This window comes from Equus quagga, chromosome 8, assembly GCF_021613505.1.
Source record: "Equus quagga isolate Etosha38 chromosome 8, UCLA_HA_Equagga_1.0, whole genome shotgun sequence".
Taxonomy (NCBI): domain Eukaryota; kingdom Metazoa; phylum Chordata; class Mammalia; order Perissodactyla; family Equidae; genus Equus; species Equus quagga.
The window spans coordinates 20209902-20227817 of NC_060274.1; the positions used below are offsets into that span (position 1 = coordinate 20209902).

At 37.5% G+C, this 17916-nt stretch overlaps 1 protein-coding gene across 6 annotated transcripts in view; it reads left to right on the forward strand.

Annotated features, from left to right (window-relative positions):
• The window catches only part of SHPRH (SNF2 histone linker PHD RING helicase), a 93205-nt gene that overhangs the window by 48557 nt on the left and 26732 nt on the right, over positions 1-17916 (forward strand). For all 6 annotated transcript variants that reach the window (XR_006889756.1, XR_006889758.1, XR_006889757.1 and 3 more), the window contains exons 19-25: positions 3976-4149; positions 4461-4523; positions 5528-5753; positions 7777-7920; positions 9285-9386; positions 13858-13929; positions 17127-17315. Coding sequence is in view for 3 of the 6 variants with exons in the window: in XM_046669550.1 (XP_046525506.1) it covers positions 3976-4149; positions 4461-4523; positions 5528-5753; positions 7777-7920; positions 9285-9386; positions 13858-13929; positions 17127-17315 (970 nt within the window). In the remaining 3 variants the exon portion in view is untranslated. The remainder of the gene's footprint in view (positions 1-3975; positions 4150-4460; positions 4524-5527; positions 5754-7776; positions 7921-9284; positions 9387-13857; positions 13930-17126; positions 17316-17916) is intronic.

A 17916-nucleotide genomic window follows, 5' to 3' on the forward strand; every position in this document is an offset into this window, starting at 1 on the left:
AAATACCCAGCAGTGGGATAGCTGGATCGTATGGTAGATCTATTCTTAATTTTCTGAGGATACTCCATACTGTTTTCCATAGTGGTTGCACCAGTTTGCACTCCCACCAGCAGTGTATGAGGGTTCCCTTCTCTCCACATCCTCTCCAACATTTGTTGTTTCCTGTCTTGTTAATTATAGCCATTCTGACCGGAGTGAGGTGATACCTCATTGTAGTTTTAATTTACATTTCCCTAGTAACTAATAATGTTGAGCATCTTTTCATATGCCTGTTGGCCATCTGTATATCTTTTTTGGAGAAATCTCTGTTCAGATCTTTTGCCCCTTTTTTAATTGGGTTGTTGATTTTTTTGTCGTTGAGATGTATGAGTTCTTTGTATATTTTGGATATTAACCCCTTATCTGATATATGGTTTGTAAATATCTTCTCCCAATTGTTAGGTTGTCTTTTTGTTTTGTTGTTGGTTTCCTTTGCTGTGCAGAAGCTTTTTAGTTTGATGTAGTCCCATTTGTTCATTTTTTGTTTTGTTTCCCTTGCCTGGTCAGACATGGTATTTGAAAATATGCTGCTCAGACCAATGTCAAAGAGTGTACTGCCTATGTTTTCTTCTAGCAGTTTCATGGTTTCAGGTCTTACATTCAAGTCTTTAATCCATTTTAAGTTGATTTTTGTAAGCACAGTTTTGAGGTAGACTTTGTTTTGGAGAAGTTCGTCCTTGGGGTAAGGCATTTATACTTCCTGTGGGATGTTCCCTAAGAGCTGAGCATAGTGCCCTGGTGGCCCGGTTTTATACTGTAGAGTTACCTGCTCTCTCTTCCCCATCTTTCTTCTCTTCAACACCAACCGTTCTTCAGTGTCTTCATAGGTAAGTTGGATTATTACTCTTGTTGTATAAATGGTGAATAATTCGTCCCAAAGAACAAGTGTACTCTTTATCAAAAGTGTCCTCGGTGATTTAACCCAAAGGAATGTCTGTCTAGTATGGGAATTTTAGATGTTGTGGCAGAACTGTTGGTTCTAGGAAGGGGAACAGAAAGAGGATCTTTTATTGCTTCTCAGATCACATCTCAGTGTGCGGTCAGCCTTGGATTAGTGTTAGTTTTCAGTGAATATTCAGCATAAGAATATTTTTGAAGTGTTGCAGAATATTTTCATTTACCCTTCTAAAAACTTTTCTAAATGTCTGCGAAAACCCTAAAGAGATATGCTAAATTTCCATGTGTCATTGTTATCTTGGAGGTACCTTATTACAATCATCATCTTTTTCACCATACAATACCTGATGAGCTTCTCATTTCTGAGATGTATGCGGTATATTCTGCTCTTGAATGCACTTCCTTTGTCCCTGGTAAGCCCAAGAGTCACCGTTCCAGAAGAAGTTGTCATTTAAGTCGTGATTCATTTTATCCAGTTTGAAGGTGTACCCTAATGTGTTGTGTCATCTCGTGGAATAATAAAATATTTACAATATCTTGAGCTTGTTTTTCTTAAGTCACACACAAACTACTTAAAAGTTGTACATCCCCGGGGCGGGCCCTGTGGCCGAGTGGTTAAGTTCGCGCGCTCCGCTGCAGGCGGCCCAGTGTTTCGTCGGTTCGAATCCTGGGCGTGGACATGGCACTGTTCATCAAGCCACGCTGAGGCAGCGTCCCACATGCCACAACTAGAGGAACCCACAACGAAGAATACACAACTATGTACCGGGGGGCTTTGGGGAGAAAAAGGAAAAAATAAAATCTTTAAAAAAAAAAAAAAAAAAGTTGTACATCCCCATATTAGGACATATCCCTTATTAAATGTTTTGAGGTCCCAGGGCTGTAAAACGACCAATAGGAAATGCAAAACGTCCATTCATTACACACGTGTTCTTTTAAAAACATTAGGAATAAATAGAAGGTAACAAAACGCATTTTCAAATGTGTAACTTAACTATAGGTGAGTTAATGTTTTTTGTATTACATATATATTCAGAGATCATTTTGACACAGCGCTGCCATGTTTTTAACGAGATTGCCATTTCAAAAGGCAAATTGCTCGCATGGGCTTGTTATTGATTCTTGGGAAAGGCTGTGTAGCTCAGTGGGTAAGAGCACAGGCAGGTTCTGCAGTCAGACCGCCTACGCTGTGTCCCAGCTCTACCACTCGCCAGCTCTGGACCATGGGACAGTTACATAAGCTCTCTGCCTTAGTTTCTTCATCTATAAAACCACACAGCCTTGTTGTGAGGGTTAATAGATTAATATTTGTAAAGTGCTTACTTAAAGTAGTGCTACCATTTAGTATGATGTTTAAGAATTACCTTCTATTATTATGTTTTCTTCCCTTTCATTTATAGGACCTACAAGAGAGACCATTGCTAAGACTTGTTAGATGCTTGTCTGTGACAATATTTTTCAGCCCCTCGTCACGTGGCTCAGACTTGAGTTAGTGGAGAAAATTTTCCCAAAGCCGCTTCTTCCCTGTGGTTCAAAACTTAACTTCTGAAGAGCAATTTAAATTTCTAATAAGTTAGAAGTAAAAAACTTTTTGTTTTCCTGGGTAATATTTGATACCTACCCTAATTTTGTGCAAGCATCTGTGCAGATTGCTTTAGAAGTTACTGAGTAGCTATTCTGTGTCTGTTACATAGGTTCTCAAAAAGGACATGATCTAATTCTTAGCTTCTGAAAGTTAGCGCAATGAGAAGACGAGACCCATGAGTGATTTGAGAAATAGGAATGTGTGCAAAAACTGAACCCTAAGGACTCGAATGATATTTTTAATAAACTCCATGTACAGAAAGAAACAGAGATCGGTGTTGTGAAGCATTGGGGAAGCCTTCAGGAAGGAGCGTGGGCTCTGGAACACTTTGGAGAGAAAGGCGTGTGGCATTTTAGGAAGGAGAGGAACATGCTCAACTTAAAAAGCAAACAAATCCTGTTTGTATTTTCCATTTTTTAATTTCTTATTATTCTAGACTTTCATTTTCCTTTCATAAACTCCTAACACACATTCATACATTTTTTTCTTAGCTCATTTCATTCACAGTTTATCAAAATGGTTAAGGGGGGTCTGGCCCCGTGGCATAGTGGTTAAGTTCGGCATGCTTGACTTTGGTGGCCTGGGTTTACGAGTTCAGATTCCAGGTGCAGACCCACCACTCATTGGCCATGCTGTAGCAGCAACCCACATACAAACTGGAGGAAGATTGGCACAGATGTTAGCATAGGGCTAATCTTCCTCAAGTTAAAAAAGAGGAAGAGTGACAACAGATGTGAGCTCAGGGCTAATCTTCCTCAGCAAAACGAAACAAAAAAATTGATTAAGAGCATTGTGTTTGAGTTTAACTCCTAACTCTGCCACAAAATAACTTTGTAACTTTAGTTAAATTACTTCAGTTCATTAAGCTTTATCCATAATGTGAGCACAGTAATATCTATTGAGATTATACAGGAGAACTACTTGACAAAATTCCTGGCATATAGTAAATGCTTAATAAAAAAAAAAAGAAATATATATACATGTTTATGTATATTTCTCACATATATATAATCTCCTTGTAACAAGGAATATAATTCTTGGCTATTTTTCTTCTTTCTTCCCAATATTCTTTATTTTTCATCCTGCTGTCACTTCTCCACATAGAACAAGTATATCAAGCGGGACATCTGTAGTTAGTCAGCATTAAGAAGAAAGAATGTGGCACTCCTGGTCTTTCAAAGACATCTGAGACAGAGATTTTGCATCCTGTTTTTCAGTCCCCAGGAGCTATCAGACTTTTCGTTGTCTTTTATAGTAGACAACCCAAAGTTATTACTCCTTGTCTACTAGTAGAAACCAATTGAATACACTCCTAAGGCAAACTCACTCAAGTGTGAGTAGGTAAAATGTTGCAGTTTCTTTAACACTTTATTTGCAGCCATTTTCTGAGTTTGAGGAAGTTGACCTACTGTCCTTTTCTTTGCGTTGTGTGTGGTGCTGGTGATGGGCATCAGGTTCCATGACTGCAGAGGTCTTCAGTTCTTACTTACAACGCAAATGGAAGAGCTCAGTAAATTCCAGAAGCTGGTAAGAGAGTCTGTGAAAAAACTGGAGGGACCTCCGTCTCGAAATGTTATTGAGTCTGCAACAATCTGCCACCTGCGACCAGCCAGACTTCCTCTCAACTGGTAGGTAGTGGGAGACATCACAGTGAGAGGGCATTGTTCCACTCTGCGAGAGTTCTTCAGAGAGAAGAGACAGTGGCTCATATAAGAAACTTTTTTCATCTGAATTCAGACAGAAGTAGACATGTGTTATTAATCTAACTTAGAAAAAAGAAACTCTCAAGGACCACATACTGAAAACCATGTAACTTTTTTTCTAAAATGGCATATTTTTGTAAAGAAAAAGTGAAGTATAAAATGCTAAGCCTCTCTTAGGAAATCCTAATTGCTGGTTATGTTTGTGAATATTTCTCTGATAATTTCTTCTTTTCCAGCTGTGTCTTTTGTAAGGCTGATGAGTTGTTCACAGAGTATGAATCGAAGCTGTTTTCTCAGACGTAAGTTCTCTGATTATTTCTCATCAAGAAAATGAAACATTTTACAAGACTTGGTGTTTTAATTTATAAGACTGTGTTTTCCTCATAGTAACCTTTCTCATATTTTTTCTCTTACTAAATCAATTCGGTCAACTTCAGCGTTTGGTCGTTCAGTATGCTCAGTTTCACCTGTGTGGAAGTTCACCCCAAATGCTCATGTCACATAGTTCTGTGTCATTGAGAGACTGTCGAGGGGAGTAACACTCTCCAGTCCATCACGTTTGAACTCAAATCCCTGCCCCACTGGCAGGCAGATGGCCTCTCTAAGCCTCAGAGTCCTCATTCGTGAAATGGAGATAACAACATGCCCTCATTGAGTTCTTTATGAGTAGTAAATAAGAAAATGCACATAATTGCTTAGTTTAGTGTATGATACATGGTAAGTGTCCTATAAAATGTTAGCTCTCATTATGGATGCACTTTCTCCAACAGAAATTTGAGGTCTTCATCCCTGTGTTGGAGATTAAGCTACTTAGTGAGTGCGTATAGCCATAGCATTAGCAAGATTATCCCTAATTTACAAAGTGGAAATTGAGAAAGGGCTAAGTTCTGATTGTCTCCAAAAAAAAGAGATTGACAGTATACTTAAAGATCATCTGGTGGTTTTTTGTTTTGTTGTGTTTTTGTATGATTGATGATGGTGGTTTGTGTTTTGTATTGTTTTAATTCTCAGAGTGAGAATTTATTTTTATAAATAAATTTATAGTGTGGAATTTATAGCCATTTTTCATTATACTAGAGTGCGCTCAAGAAACACTGGTCAAATTTATGGTGCCTCAAACATTTTCAGAGTTGCTGTGGTTTTTCCAAAGACTTGTAGGCGTGATCTTGGAGACGTGACGTTGAAAGTTGTTGATGAAATTTTTGTCACTGACCTTGCTTCCCTGTTGGCTCTGCCACTGTGACTTTCATAGTGCTTGTTAGCCACTCACAGTAGTTCCTGTTTTGTTCTCGTGTGTCTTCAGAGTCATAGGCCAGACTGCAATATTTGAGGAGATGATAGAAGATGAAGAAGGACTGGTGGATGATCGGATACCGACCACCAGCCGGGGTCTGTGGGCAATAAGTGAGACAGAGCGATCCATGAAAGCTCTGCTGTCGTTTGCAAAATCCCATCGATTTGATGTTGAATTCATTGATGAAGGAAGTACTTCCATGGATCTCTTTGAAGCTTGGAAGAAGGAATATAAGGTACAGTATTTTAAAACTTCCTTCCAGTATTAAAAATTCTCCTCCGCTACATTAATTTTAATTGCTACTTTCCTTTTTCTCTCTTTAGTTTTTAAAAATCTACTTAAGAGACTTCAGGTATCATAATTTCTTTCCCTAAAATATAATGATTGTAATGATGAATAATAAATACAATAATACTGAACAAATAAGGAACTTCTATTTATTAAATTGCTAGAAGAAAATCATTAAAATGAAATTTACATGAAACCTTTTATTTAGCTGTGAAATTGTGTCATTCTATTCTTAGCTTGATCTTACACTGTTATTTTGTGAAATTAGAGTACCATTTTGTTTCGAGTTTGGTTTTGTTTTGCTTGTGCTCTGTGAATAACAACCAAACATCAACAGCTTTGAAGATTGGAGAATACGGTAAATATTTCTCAACATACAAGACTGGAAACCATTGAAATCAATAGTGCACAAAATAACCTTTCATACTTATACTTTAATAATTTCATCAAATTATAACTCTGTACTTGAGATAAGATTCCAGAATTCTTTAATTTTGAATTATTCTTTATATTTAGATTTGTTAGTCCATTATCCTCCTTTGCAAGTGAGATGAGTAAGGGAATGAAAGAAGTGTTTTATTTATCATGTTATAATTACATTTTATGTCTTTTTTTTTTTTTAATCTGAAGTTCTTGCCTTTTAGAGCAGGTTAAAAGTTTCTATCCAGAAAGAAGATATGCTATCTGTAATATCAGCTCACACATTTGATAAATTGGGAAATGATACTTTTATAGATTCAAAATCATTTGTTGATAATTTTTTTTCTTTTCACATTGCTATTCTAAATGCAAAAGCACATTACCACAGTTAGTTACAGCAAGCCATATAGGAAGACAGCACTACATACGCGGTCCATTTGCCCCTGCATTCTTCCTTTGGGCTCAGTTTGGCCACGTGTTCTGTGTCAGAGGAGTGCTCATCGTCAGTTCTCCCAGGTCTTTGTGCATCTGTTCTCTATAACGTGGTAGACTGTCCCCTTTTACAGCAAAGCAAATGAATGAGCTACTGCTACACACAAGAATCAGGATCCGCCTCAAAGCATAATGTTAGTGAAGAAAGCATATCAAAACTTTTATACTGGGGCGGCCCCGTGGCCTAGCAGTTAAAGTTCCACGCGCTCTGCTTCAGCGGTCTGGGTTCCTGGGTTCAGATCCCAGGCACAGACCTGCTTCACTCATCAGCCATGTTGTGGAGGCATCCCACATGGAAGTAGAGGAAGATGGGCACAGATGTTAGCTCAGGGCTAACCTTCCTCAAGCCAAAAAAGAGGAAGATTGGCAATGGAAGTTAGCTCAGGGTGAATCTTCCTCACACACAAAAAATTTATACCAATTAATACCATTTCAGTAAATTTTAGAAATATATACAACCAGGTTATTAAGGATGTATAGATTAGTATAACTCCAAGGAAAAGTATGGAATAATAAGTCCAATTCAGAAGAGCGGTTGCCCCATTATTGGGAGCTGAAGGAAGAATGCGTGAGGAAGGAGGGTGAGTCGGCTGAGAAAGAACACTGAGGCGTTATAAGGAGTTGGTATTGTTCTCTTTCTTAAATTGGATGATGGGGACTCAGTTATGTATTTTAGTATCCTCATTATCATATATACATATTATTTTGAATATTTGAAATATTTTATAATAAAAAATATTTCTTTAAAAATGAAAGCAGAGATTCCACCAGCCTAGTATTAATATATAAAATATCTTTAGCCCACCAAGAAATCTTGGGGTATTTGGTTCCTAAGAGTCTGAAGAGGCAGTCCTCTGCAGTGTCCTGTGGAGATTGTTCAGTCGCACTTCCTCATCCTAAAAATGGCCCAAGAATTGCTGATACCTTAGACAGTTAATGAAGAAAATGTCTGTGTCATAAGTTGTCACTGAAGACTTTTGACCAAGGTACATCTTGGTAATTTTAAGCAATTTTAATTAGATGTTTTACCGCTGTCTTTGTCTTTGCTGTTCCTCCAGTTGCTTCATGAGTATTGGATGGCTCTGAGGAATCGTGTGTCTGCTGTGGATGAACTCGCAATGGCCACAGAACGATTTAGAGTACGTCATCCTAGGGAGCCAAAGCCCAGCCCGCCTGTGCTTCACATCATTGAACCGCACGAGGTAATTAATTTGCAAGTAGATCTCAGAAAAGAGCCCAGCAAGTAGATGTCACAGAAATCCTAGATCCATAGAAGAGAGAGAGTCAGGGCAGTGGTCTCTTCAATAAGCATGTATTTAATCTTTATTCTTAGTTTGAGCCATAAGAAGTTTGCTTTTATAGGTCAAAAAATGGTCAAAGATGGGGGCTGGCCCCGTGGCCGAGTGGTTAAGTTCGCGCGCTCTGCTGCAGGTGTCCCAGTGTTTCGTTGGTTCGAATCCTGGGCGCGGACATGGCACTGCTCGTCAGACCACGCTGAGGCAGCGTCCCACATACCACAACTAGAAGAACCCACAACGAGAAATATACAACTATGTACTGGGGGGCTTTGGGGAGAAAAAGGAAAAAATAAAATCTTTAAAAAAAAAAAAAATGGTCAAAGATGAGCAATTTCATATCTACTACATGCTTAGCATTCACTATCTTGGTGCATTTGTTTGTTTCTCTCCCGATTGCATATTCATTTATTTTTGAGCACCCTCTATGTACCAAAACCTAAAGATATTCTTGGTTAGTTTTTAGATGTATATCCTATTACCTCAGCTTTTTCATAACCAGAAAAACCTTCCCTAAGAACAACCAAAAACTTTTTTTCCAGTGTTTCCTTTGCTAATAATGAACAGATATTGATGACTTATCTTCTAATAAATCCCTTTTTGTATCTCAGGATTAAAAAATAACTCCACCAACTTTTTCTCTTTCACATTAAAAATATTATTTCTTTTATAATTTATTTTTATTCCTGTGTATGTCTAATTTTTAAATCTTTTTCTTCCTATAAAGCTTGGAGACTGTGACTTAGAAAAACTTACAAATATTTATTATATACTATTTCACTTTTAAAATAGAATGCTCAATAATTTTTTTCTTTGGAAACAAATTCCTCTTATTTTTATACTCCTTTCTGTCTACTATATTCTACTAATGGGGACCATGGAGAGGAGGTGGGCAGGGAAATTGTTTACTGCATTTCTTAAAATCACTTTGACCAAAGTAGCATATCATTTTGTTTTTCTTTAGCCCTTGGATATATTACTAAAAATGGTACAGAAGTAGAATGTGGGTTGATTTTTATTTGACTTCAGCTGTATAGAGAAGCTTCCTATTTGAGAACTCTGTGTTGAATTTTATCTTTTATAAAGCAAAAATATATATATTTCCTTTAAAGTATATTTTCTAGTATCCATTTTGAAAATTTAAGTTTTCACACGTAGATGGGTTTTTTTTAAAGTAGGACACATTTATATTATTGAGGAAGAATTATGCATATTTAATATAATTTTATCTTTCTGAGAGAGTAAAGAAATTATTTTGTTTTGTTTTTTAGGTAGAACAAAATCGTATAAAACTGCTGAACGATAAAGCCGTTGCCACATCACAGCTTCAGAAAAAGCTTGGGCAGCTTCTCTACCTAACTAACCTAGAGAAGGTAATATTTTTAAAAGATACTACTTTTTCCCATGCCATATTATCAGTAAACCACTTTGGCGACTCCTTCCATTTAATCTATTAGTCCTATAATTAATGCTACAGGGGTTTTTTTTTTAATCAATCTTATATTTGTATGTGTTAGTTATATGAGTCAGAACACTAGCTACGTCTGCAATAGCTACACAAATCACAAAAGAAGATGATATGTTTAGAAAATATTACATAGATAATATAAAGGGTGTGCACTATATAGTACAGAACAGTGTCAATAGACTAAAGTTCAAAGCCTTGAATAGTGGAAGTATCACAGCTTACCTCTGGGCAAAGACTGCAGTATTTAATGTACATACATGCATTCGTTAATGCATACATAGATTTTTTTTAATTTGTTACTTGAAACCGTAAAAGGTATTTGGAAAGTTACTAAATCACAGGACATGGTAATAAATTATTTAATGTAATTCACAACACATTTTCTGAGTTGTGAGCAAAGTATTATATTGGACATTGATGAATCTAGTGCCATTTTATGGTGAGAATAAGAGGCAGTTGGCAGAATGCCTTATTAGAACAAGAGGTAATAGTAGATCTTTGGATGGGGCAAACAGAGGAAAGCGGTAGACTAGCGTTTGTCCTGAGCACTGGTCCAAAATACAGTGAAGTGAATCATTAAATCCCAATGATGACAAAATGCAAAGGTTACAGTTCATCATAGGTAAAATAGCGTGGTGGTTAAGAAGATCGACTTTGGACCCAGACAGTTCAAGTTTGAATCGTGATGCCACTATTTTCTAGATAGAGGACTTTATTCAAGTTATTTACCTCTTGCCCTATCTGTAAAATGAGAATAATAACACTGTCTTGGCAAGGCTCTCTTGAGGTTTATATGAATTAATATATGTAAAGTGCTGAAGTAATTCCTGGCTTATTCAGCATTTTCTAGATGTTCGCTATTAATATTATTATCGTATTATTACTATGATGACTACTACTGTTATTCTGGCAGAATAAAAACTTTTTAGAAGTCAGTATCATGCAAAATGCTCGCACTGGAAAAATATTTGAGGAGCCAGCCCCATGACTGAGTGGATAAGTTCACATGCTCCACTTTGGCGGGCCAGGGTTCACAGGTTTGGATCCTGGGTGTGGACCTACACACCGCTCATCAAGCCATGCTGTGGCAGCATCCCACATGGAGGAACTAGAATGACTCGCAGCTAGGAGATACAGCTATGTACTGGGGCATTGGGGAGAAAAAAAAAAGAGGAAAAATTGGCAATGGATGTTAGGTCAGGGCCAATGTTCCTCAATAAAAAAAGAAAGAAAAATAATAGTTGGGAAACAAAAAGTCTTGACATTCCTGAACATGAGCTTTTAAATGTAAGATTCTTATACTTTAAATGTGAGTCAAAATTAAGATAGTTAATCATGTCTTAGTTATAGGACAGAAGTTGATATTCTCTATATGTTGAATTGTTTTTTAAAAAATTAAAATTTTAAGGATCTAAATATCTGCCTAGGAAAACCCAATTTGGCCAATAATATAAGAAAAAATGTTTAATCTGTAAATGAAGGAAAATCAAATTAAGCAGGTGTCATTTTCTGCCAACAAGTAGGCAAGGATTTTTTAAAAACACTCCACAGTGGTGAAGGGGCAGTGAACGGTATTTTATGCATTATGATGAAAATATATGGGCCAGCCCTAGTGGCCTAGTGGTTAAGTTTGGTGTGTTCCACTTCGGTGGCCCAGGTTCGGTTCCTGAGTGTGGACCTACACCGCTCATCCATCAGTGGCCATGCTGTGGTGACGGCTCACCTACAAAGAGAGGAAGATTGGCAGCAGATGTTAGCTCAGGGCAAATCTTCTTCAGTGACAAAAAAGAAGAAGAAAATAGAAATTTATATGGCCTTTCCCTGAAATCACTTTAACGATGTATTAACAATTTTATATACTTTGTATCCTTTGACTCAGTAATTCTTGGAAGTTTTCCTAAATATTCTAAATAGATAGAGATTTGGGAAGTGAATTAGGTATTAAGGATATTTATTGCAGTCGTATTTATAATAATATTGATAATAAACTGGAAATACTAAAGGTCCAACAAAAAGTACAATGTTTATATAAATTATGGGTTATTACAATGAGATTATGATATAAATACTTTATATGGTGTTTTCAGTGAATAAATTGAGCTAAGAAAATGCTCATGTTAGAAAGTTCAGAGAAAGAAATAACTAAAATTATAAGTGGAATATTATCCCAATTTTTTGTGATTATGTTTATTCAAAATAAATAAAAGATAATGAACTAAACTTCTTTAAATAATTAATTTTTCTGACAGTCAACAAATGTTTATTGGGCACCACCTATGTGCACTCATTATACTGGGAGTTTGAAATAGGCAGACTTGGTCCCTGGCTTCAAGCAACTTTGAGTAATTTGATGTGGACATATCATAGGCACTAGATCAAATAGTGATTAATAAGACGTTAGTGATTCAACCAGACTTGACAGATTAAATGTAAATTAATCACTTAGTGCAGAATGGCACGCATTTGAGAATGCTGCAGAAATTCAAAGATGAACGTGTTCTATTGTCGATCAGCATTTTTCAGTGTCAGGCGCCAAGAAGCTGATAAATTTCCAGTGAGAGTCCAAAGCACAAAGAATGTCTGCAGAAGAAATGTTCTGAATAATACTAGGCAACCAAGAGGATCTTTCATAAAGAGTCTACCACTTACTGGGGACTGCTGCTTCTTTATAGGAACAGCAGGCAATGGCAAGCCATCACTGCTCCAATAACTAGGGAGGGAAAATGATTATAAAAGCCTCCTATTTTTAAAGACAGTGGAGACTTGTGCAAGCAAAAGGTTGAGATGAAATGACATTCCAGAGAAGGAAGAGCCCTTTCCAGGTGAGCTGAGATTGCTGGCCATTGTCCTGCCTGAAAGCATTTGCTGAGTGAATGCGGGCTGAGATTAAGGCTGGCTTTGCAGAGGGACTCAAATAGGGGAAAGAGAAATCAGTAGAACTTTTAATGGCCAGGTGAGTTGGTGTTACATTTTGAGACCTAGAGGAGCTTCAATGCACAACAAATTTTACTCAGTTGCTAAGTGATAGGGTTGCGTGACAGCTGGGCCTGAACTGGGAATGCAGAGTGAAATTTTTCTCAGTCTCGCGCAGCGTTTAGGAGACAGTTTCTCCCCACAAGAGCAAGGGACCTCAACAAACACATAACAGGTCTTACCCTTAAAACGTTTGAAAGCACAGGTAGACTAATTTTGAACTAAATTTGCAACAATCCCCAAAACCAGCTCAATTTTTTACTGGAACGAGGTGATCAGCCACTCATACCTTAACCTAACTGCCTGTGAAGGGTAAGGATAATCCTCTCGGGAGGAAAATAACATCTAATTTTGTCTCTGCAGTTGTTTGTATAAACAAACTAGCAAATCTGGCATATAATTTAAAAATTATAAGAAATGTGAAGGGCAGGAAAATGTGACCAATAATTAAAGAGGAACAAGTGGACAATAGGTCCACGCCCAGGATCCGAACCTGTGAAACCCTGGGCCGCCAAAGCAGAGAGCACACACTCAGCCACTCGGCCATGGGGCTGGCCCCCAATTTTTTAAAATGCCTGCATACTTACATTTTAGTTAATGGAATTGTTTTTGAACCCTTAGAGTTGCTGAATCCATGTACAATTTAGCTTTTTTTTTTCCTACTTAAAAACGTCAAAGGATAATCAAGAACCATTTTTTTTTAATGTTTAACTGTTTGGTTAGTGAAACCACAGGCTTAAAATCTTTAGTGATCTACAAGTCTAATTTACTTTTCTTTATGTTTTCTTCAGTTTTAAAACCTATTTGATGACTTTTTTGAAGCTGTTTCAATTTTTAAAATAGTTTTAAAGAGATTTTGAAAAGCTGTTATACTTCACTGTAATTTCCGGGCATAGATAGGTCTCAGATCAATAATATTTCTGCTTTCAAGTTATTTGCTTTGCTTTAATGAGATTAGACCAAGGATACTGAGAAGAAACCAGTATTAATAAGGAGTTTGGTAGATAAACGCTGCTTCTTCTCATGTCCGTAATCCCATGCCAAGGGGACATGCAGAATATGTATTTCTTTGTAACAAAATCTAGCTTGAAAGTAAAATTTAGCTAAGTTATATCACATTTTGCTTTTCATTTTGCCTTCTGTGATAATCACAAATGCAGTAATATGATAACTTTAACAAACTGTAATAAAAATTGTTTCCACTTTTTTGTTCTCTTCTTGAATAAATGTTATTTCTAAATCCCAGGAATGATAGTATTAGATAATAGATAAATTATTCGATCATCTCAATTATTAGGTTATTTAAATTGCAATTGCCAGCATTTACTTCTATAAATGAGTTATAAAACATGCATCAGGTTTTAAAATGTAACTAATGTACGCTTGAATTCTTTTTTGGATAGTCTCAAGACAAAACGTCAGGAGGTGTTAATCCAGAACCTTGTCCAATCTGTGCTCGGCAGCTGGGAAAACAGGTGAGATTGGAATAAACATCACATGCATTTATAAAACGCTTTACAGTTTTCAAAGGCTTCTATAGACAATCAATCAATATTTCCTTCTCTCTCTCTCTCTCTCTCTCGACAACTTTGTATGCAAGGCAAATATTATCTCCATCCTAAAGATGGGCCAAAGGTTAGCTGACATGCTTAGTGCCACATATGTTTGAGCAGTGTTTTTCCTTAAGTGATAGGTGAAACATATTTCTAGAATAATCGTATTTTTTTCGTTAAAGATGCATGGTTTTGAATATTGTTTGTAGTTGTAAGATTGAGTCTAAGTAATTTAACTTTGTTGGTTTAACATGCTTATTTGGTAATTGTACAGAAATATAATACAGTACACATGGATTTACTTAAGAAAGTATTACAAAGGTACAGTAACATAGCTCTTACTTAGCATTATTAATATCTAATAATACCAGGCTGTAGGGGCCGGCCCGGTGGCGCAGCGGTTAAGTGTGCATGTTTCGCTTCTTGGCGGCCCGGGGTTCACCGGTTCAGATCCCGGGTGTGGACATGGTACCGCTTGGCAAAAAGCCATGCTGTGGTAGGCGTCCCACATATAAAGTAGAGGAAGATGGGCATGGATGTTAGCTCAGGGCTAGTCTTCCTCAGCAAAAAGAGGAGGATTGGCAGGAGTTAGCTCAGGGCTGATCTTCCTCAAAAAAAATAAATAATAATACCAGCCTGTAAAGTACAAATAACAGCAATTCTAAGGGAATTTAAATGTGATTTTTAGAAGACCATTTTATCAATTGCATATATTTCTTTGTGAATATTAGTATACAAATGTCTATGAGCTTGATGGTATTAGTTCTCCTCAAAGAGATTCTTATTTTTATCCTGCTAGCTGATTTATGAAACTATAAATTCCTACTTTATATGATAAATATATACAATATCAGAATATTCATTGCTTTTCAAAATTTGAAAAATAAGCCTATTACTGTTAAATGAATAAGAATCTTCTCAGCTGTTTTTTTTGTATGGAACCAAGTACAGAAAATTAAATAGATGAATTCCACATTCTGTCCTCTCATAATCAGAAAGAAAGTACCTTTTAGTTTCCACAGTTTATGAAAAAGGTGAGATTTTAAAGGACACTTTATTGGTAATAAATATTAAAAGGATAGGTATTAAATTGGAAACCGAGCAGAAGAATAGTAATGTACAGATACTGGTGATTTCTGATAAAAGTGATAAAAATTTTGTGAGAAAACTTATGAAAAAGTGGAAAAGATCATGATATAGGTAGTTTCTAATTTGCTTTTTGTTTTGATGAGATGCCTGCAACTGGATTGATTGTCTCAGAAATTTTATCTAATTTTTGTCTTAAACACTTTGTTTTTAAATTTCTTTCATATACATTATTTCATGTAATTCTAGCATAACCCAAGTCTCCCACACTTAGGGGAACATGTTGGATTACAATAAGAGTAACAAAATTTTACTTTTCTAACTCTTTTTTTTAAAGATTGGCACCTGAGCTAACAACTGTTGCCAATCTTCTTTTCTTTTTGTTTTTCCCTGCTTTTTTCTCCCCGTATACCCCCAGCACATAGTTGTGTGTTTTTAGTTGTAGGTCCTTCTAGTTGTGGCATGTGGGATGCTGCCTCAGCGTGGCTTGACGAGCGGTGCCATGTCCGCGCCCAGGATCCAAACCAGCGAAACCCTGGGCCGCGGGAAGCGGAACGTGCGAACTTAACCACTCGGCCACGGGCCTGGCCCCTAACTCTTCATAACTATAGTCTGTAGGAACTCTAGATCCTTTCCCTTTAGCTTCCCAATTCTCCTCCTCTGTTCCTAAGTTAGAGACTGTCTCGGAGTTAACTCACATATCCTGGCTAATGCCCTGGGAGGCATTGCCGTTTGTCTCTTCTTCTATTTAGGCCATTTTATTCAACTTCCTGTCACTCTAGTGCGCTCTGGTGCCCAATTTCTCTTTGGTTTCTCCTCCATCACAGATGTAGATGGACCCATCTTGCTGTTCAGCTTGTCCATTCTGAGCTTTCGAGAGCTGCACAAGTCCTCTCAAGTAGAGGAAGTGCCCTCCTCCCCCGGAGCACTAGAGGTACACTGAGTACAGATCAGTGCTGCTACGAAAATGCCAGAGGTACTTCTCTTGCAGCTGCAACTCCTGAGGACTCCGGCACAAATCCTTGAGAGCAGAGATGCAGCTAGAGAACAGCCTGACCGACATCAGCCAGTAGAACCCCAAATAACCCTCCCCCTTCCCAATAATTGTTCTAAAAGCACATCTTTCTCTTCCCTTAGTGTGAATTCTTTTCCAAGGGGCTTCTTAGTTTGTCCTGCGAAGTACCTCGGGTAGGCCCAGCTGCACACCTTCTTTCCATGCAAGTCCATGCATGTCCAAATCCTAGAAAAAACAATAGCTCACAGCTTAGGAGACTTGTCACTCACAACACCACTCAGTTCTTGTTGGTGGTGGTGGTTTTTACCACGTAAAAAAGGTTAAATTATGAGCATAAGATGCCATAGCTTTTAGAACTGACATGGAGACTAAATCTAATATGCTTCTACACCCCTCTGTTGCCAAAAAGGGGAGACATCTCCGTCATATGCTCCAGAGATTCAGAAGATTATTGGACTTTTCTTGAAATAAGACAAGGAGGTTTTAAAATATATTTTTATCGGTTTATTTGGGAGTTTTTTAATGTATTCAGAACCACTTTTAAAATAAACCTGAGATATTAGCCCATCTCATTTTGTATATCATAAATGCTTTAACATGTGAAAATGTAAATCTGTTTAATAAATTGTATAGAATATATTGAATATGATATTATCTCCAAATTAATATTGTTCTCAGTCTCTCTGTTGTATTTGCTGTTAGAGTGCTGAGGAGTAATTTGCATTTTTCCTAAATACTAAAGTGAGAACACCAGCTTCTTACAAAATAATGGTGACTGACTGACTATGAGGGTGAGCAGGGCTAAAGACTAAGAGAGCTTACTCTGGGCTAAAAAACAGTTAATTTAAAAGTACAACTTATGACTTTTTAAGCTTTTATGACTTAAAGAATATTAATGTCATGAAATATTTGGGAAGTGGAATTATGACACTGTTCTCCTTTTAGCATATTTCTAGACTGGAAGGCATCTTTGAGCGCATCTCACTGAGGCATGTTCTCTGTGTTTTTTTTTTTTTAGTGGGCAGTCCTGACATGTGGGCACTGTTTCTGCAATGAGTGCGTCTCAATTATTATCGAGCAGTACAGCGTGGGGTCTCACAGAAGCTCCATTAAGTGTGCCATCTGCCGCCAGAACACGTCTCACAAGGAAATCTCGTACGTCTTCACCTCAGAGAAAGCCAACCAGGAAGAGGACATCCCTGTGAAGGTAAAGTAGGTTAAGAACGTGTAGACACCTAGTCAGGCAGTGTAACAGGAGTCGGTATCTGGCAATGAGAGCATCGGCATCAGAACAGGCTGGCACGGTGAACGTGTAGAGACCTCTCTGGTCGGTCCATAGATCTGAGCCGAAAGCTTGGCTTCACCATCTGCCTTTCCGCTGGGAGGAGCCCAAGGGTGCTCTCTCAGACATAGGTAGCACTAGTCAGGCCCACTGTGGTAAAAAGCGCCGTCCTAGAATTCCAGTTCCCTGTCACGTTCTGTAGCATCTCTGTCCGCTACAAATACATAGAGCTCTGGTTGAATTAGAGATGTATGTAAAGAAAGCTTCTTCCTCATTCTTTCATTCAGCCCTGGATGTAAAGGGAAAAGGGTGTGCACAGCCAGATGGGTTCCTGAATTAGTGAAGGTGGCCTCAACAACACAAGAAAGGTGTAGTGCGCTTTGTAATGGCGTGGATGGACGTTTCAGGGTACAGCCCAAACTTGGCTTGATTTTCCTAATTTTTTCCCCTGCTTCATTCACAATGTTAAGAAAGTGACTATAATTTGAAATCAAAACAGGATCCGTAACTGGACTTTCTATTTAAG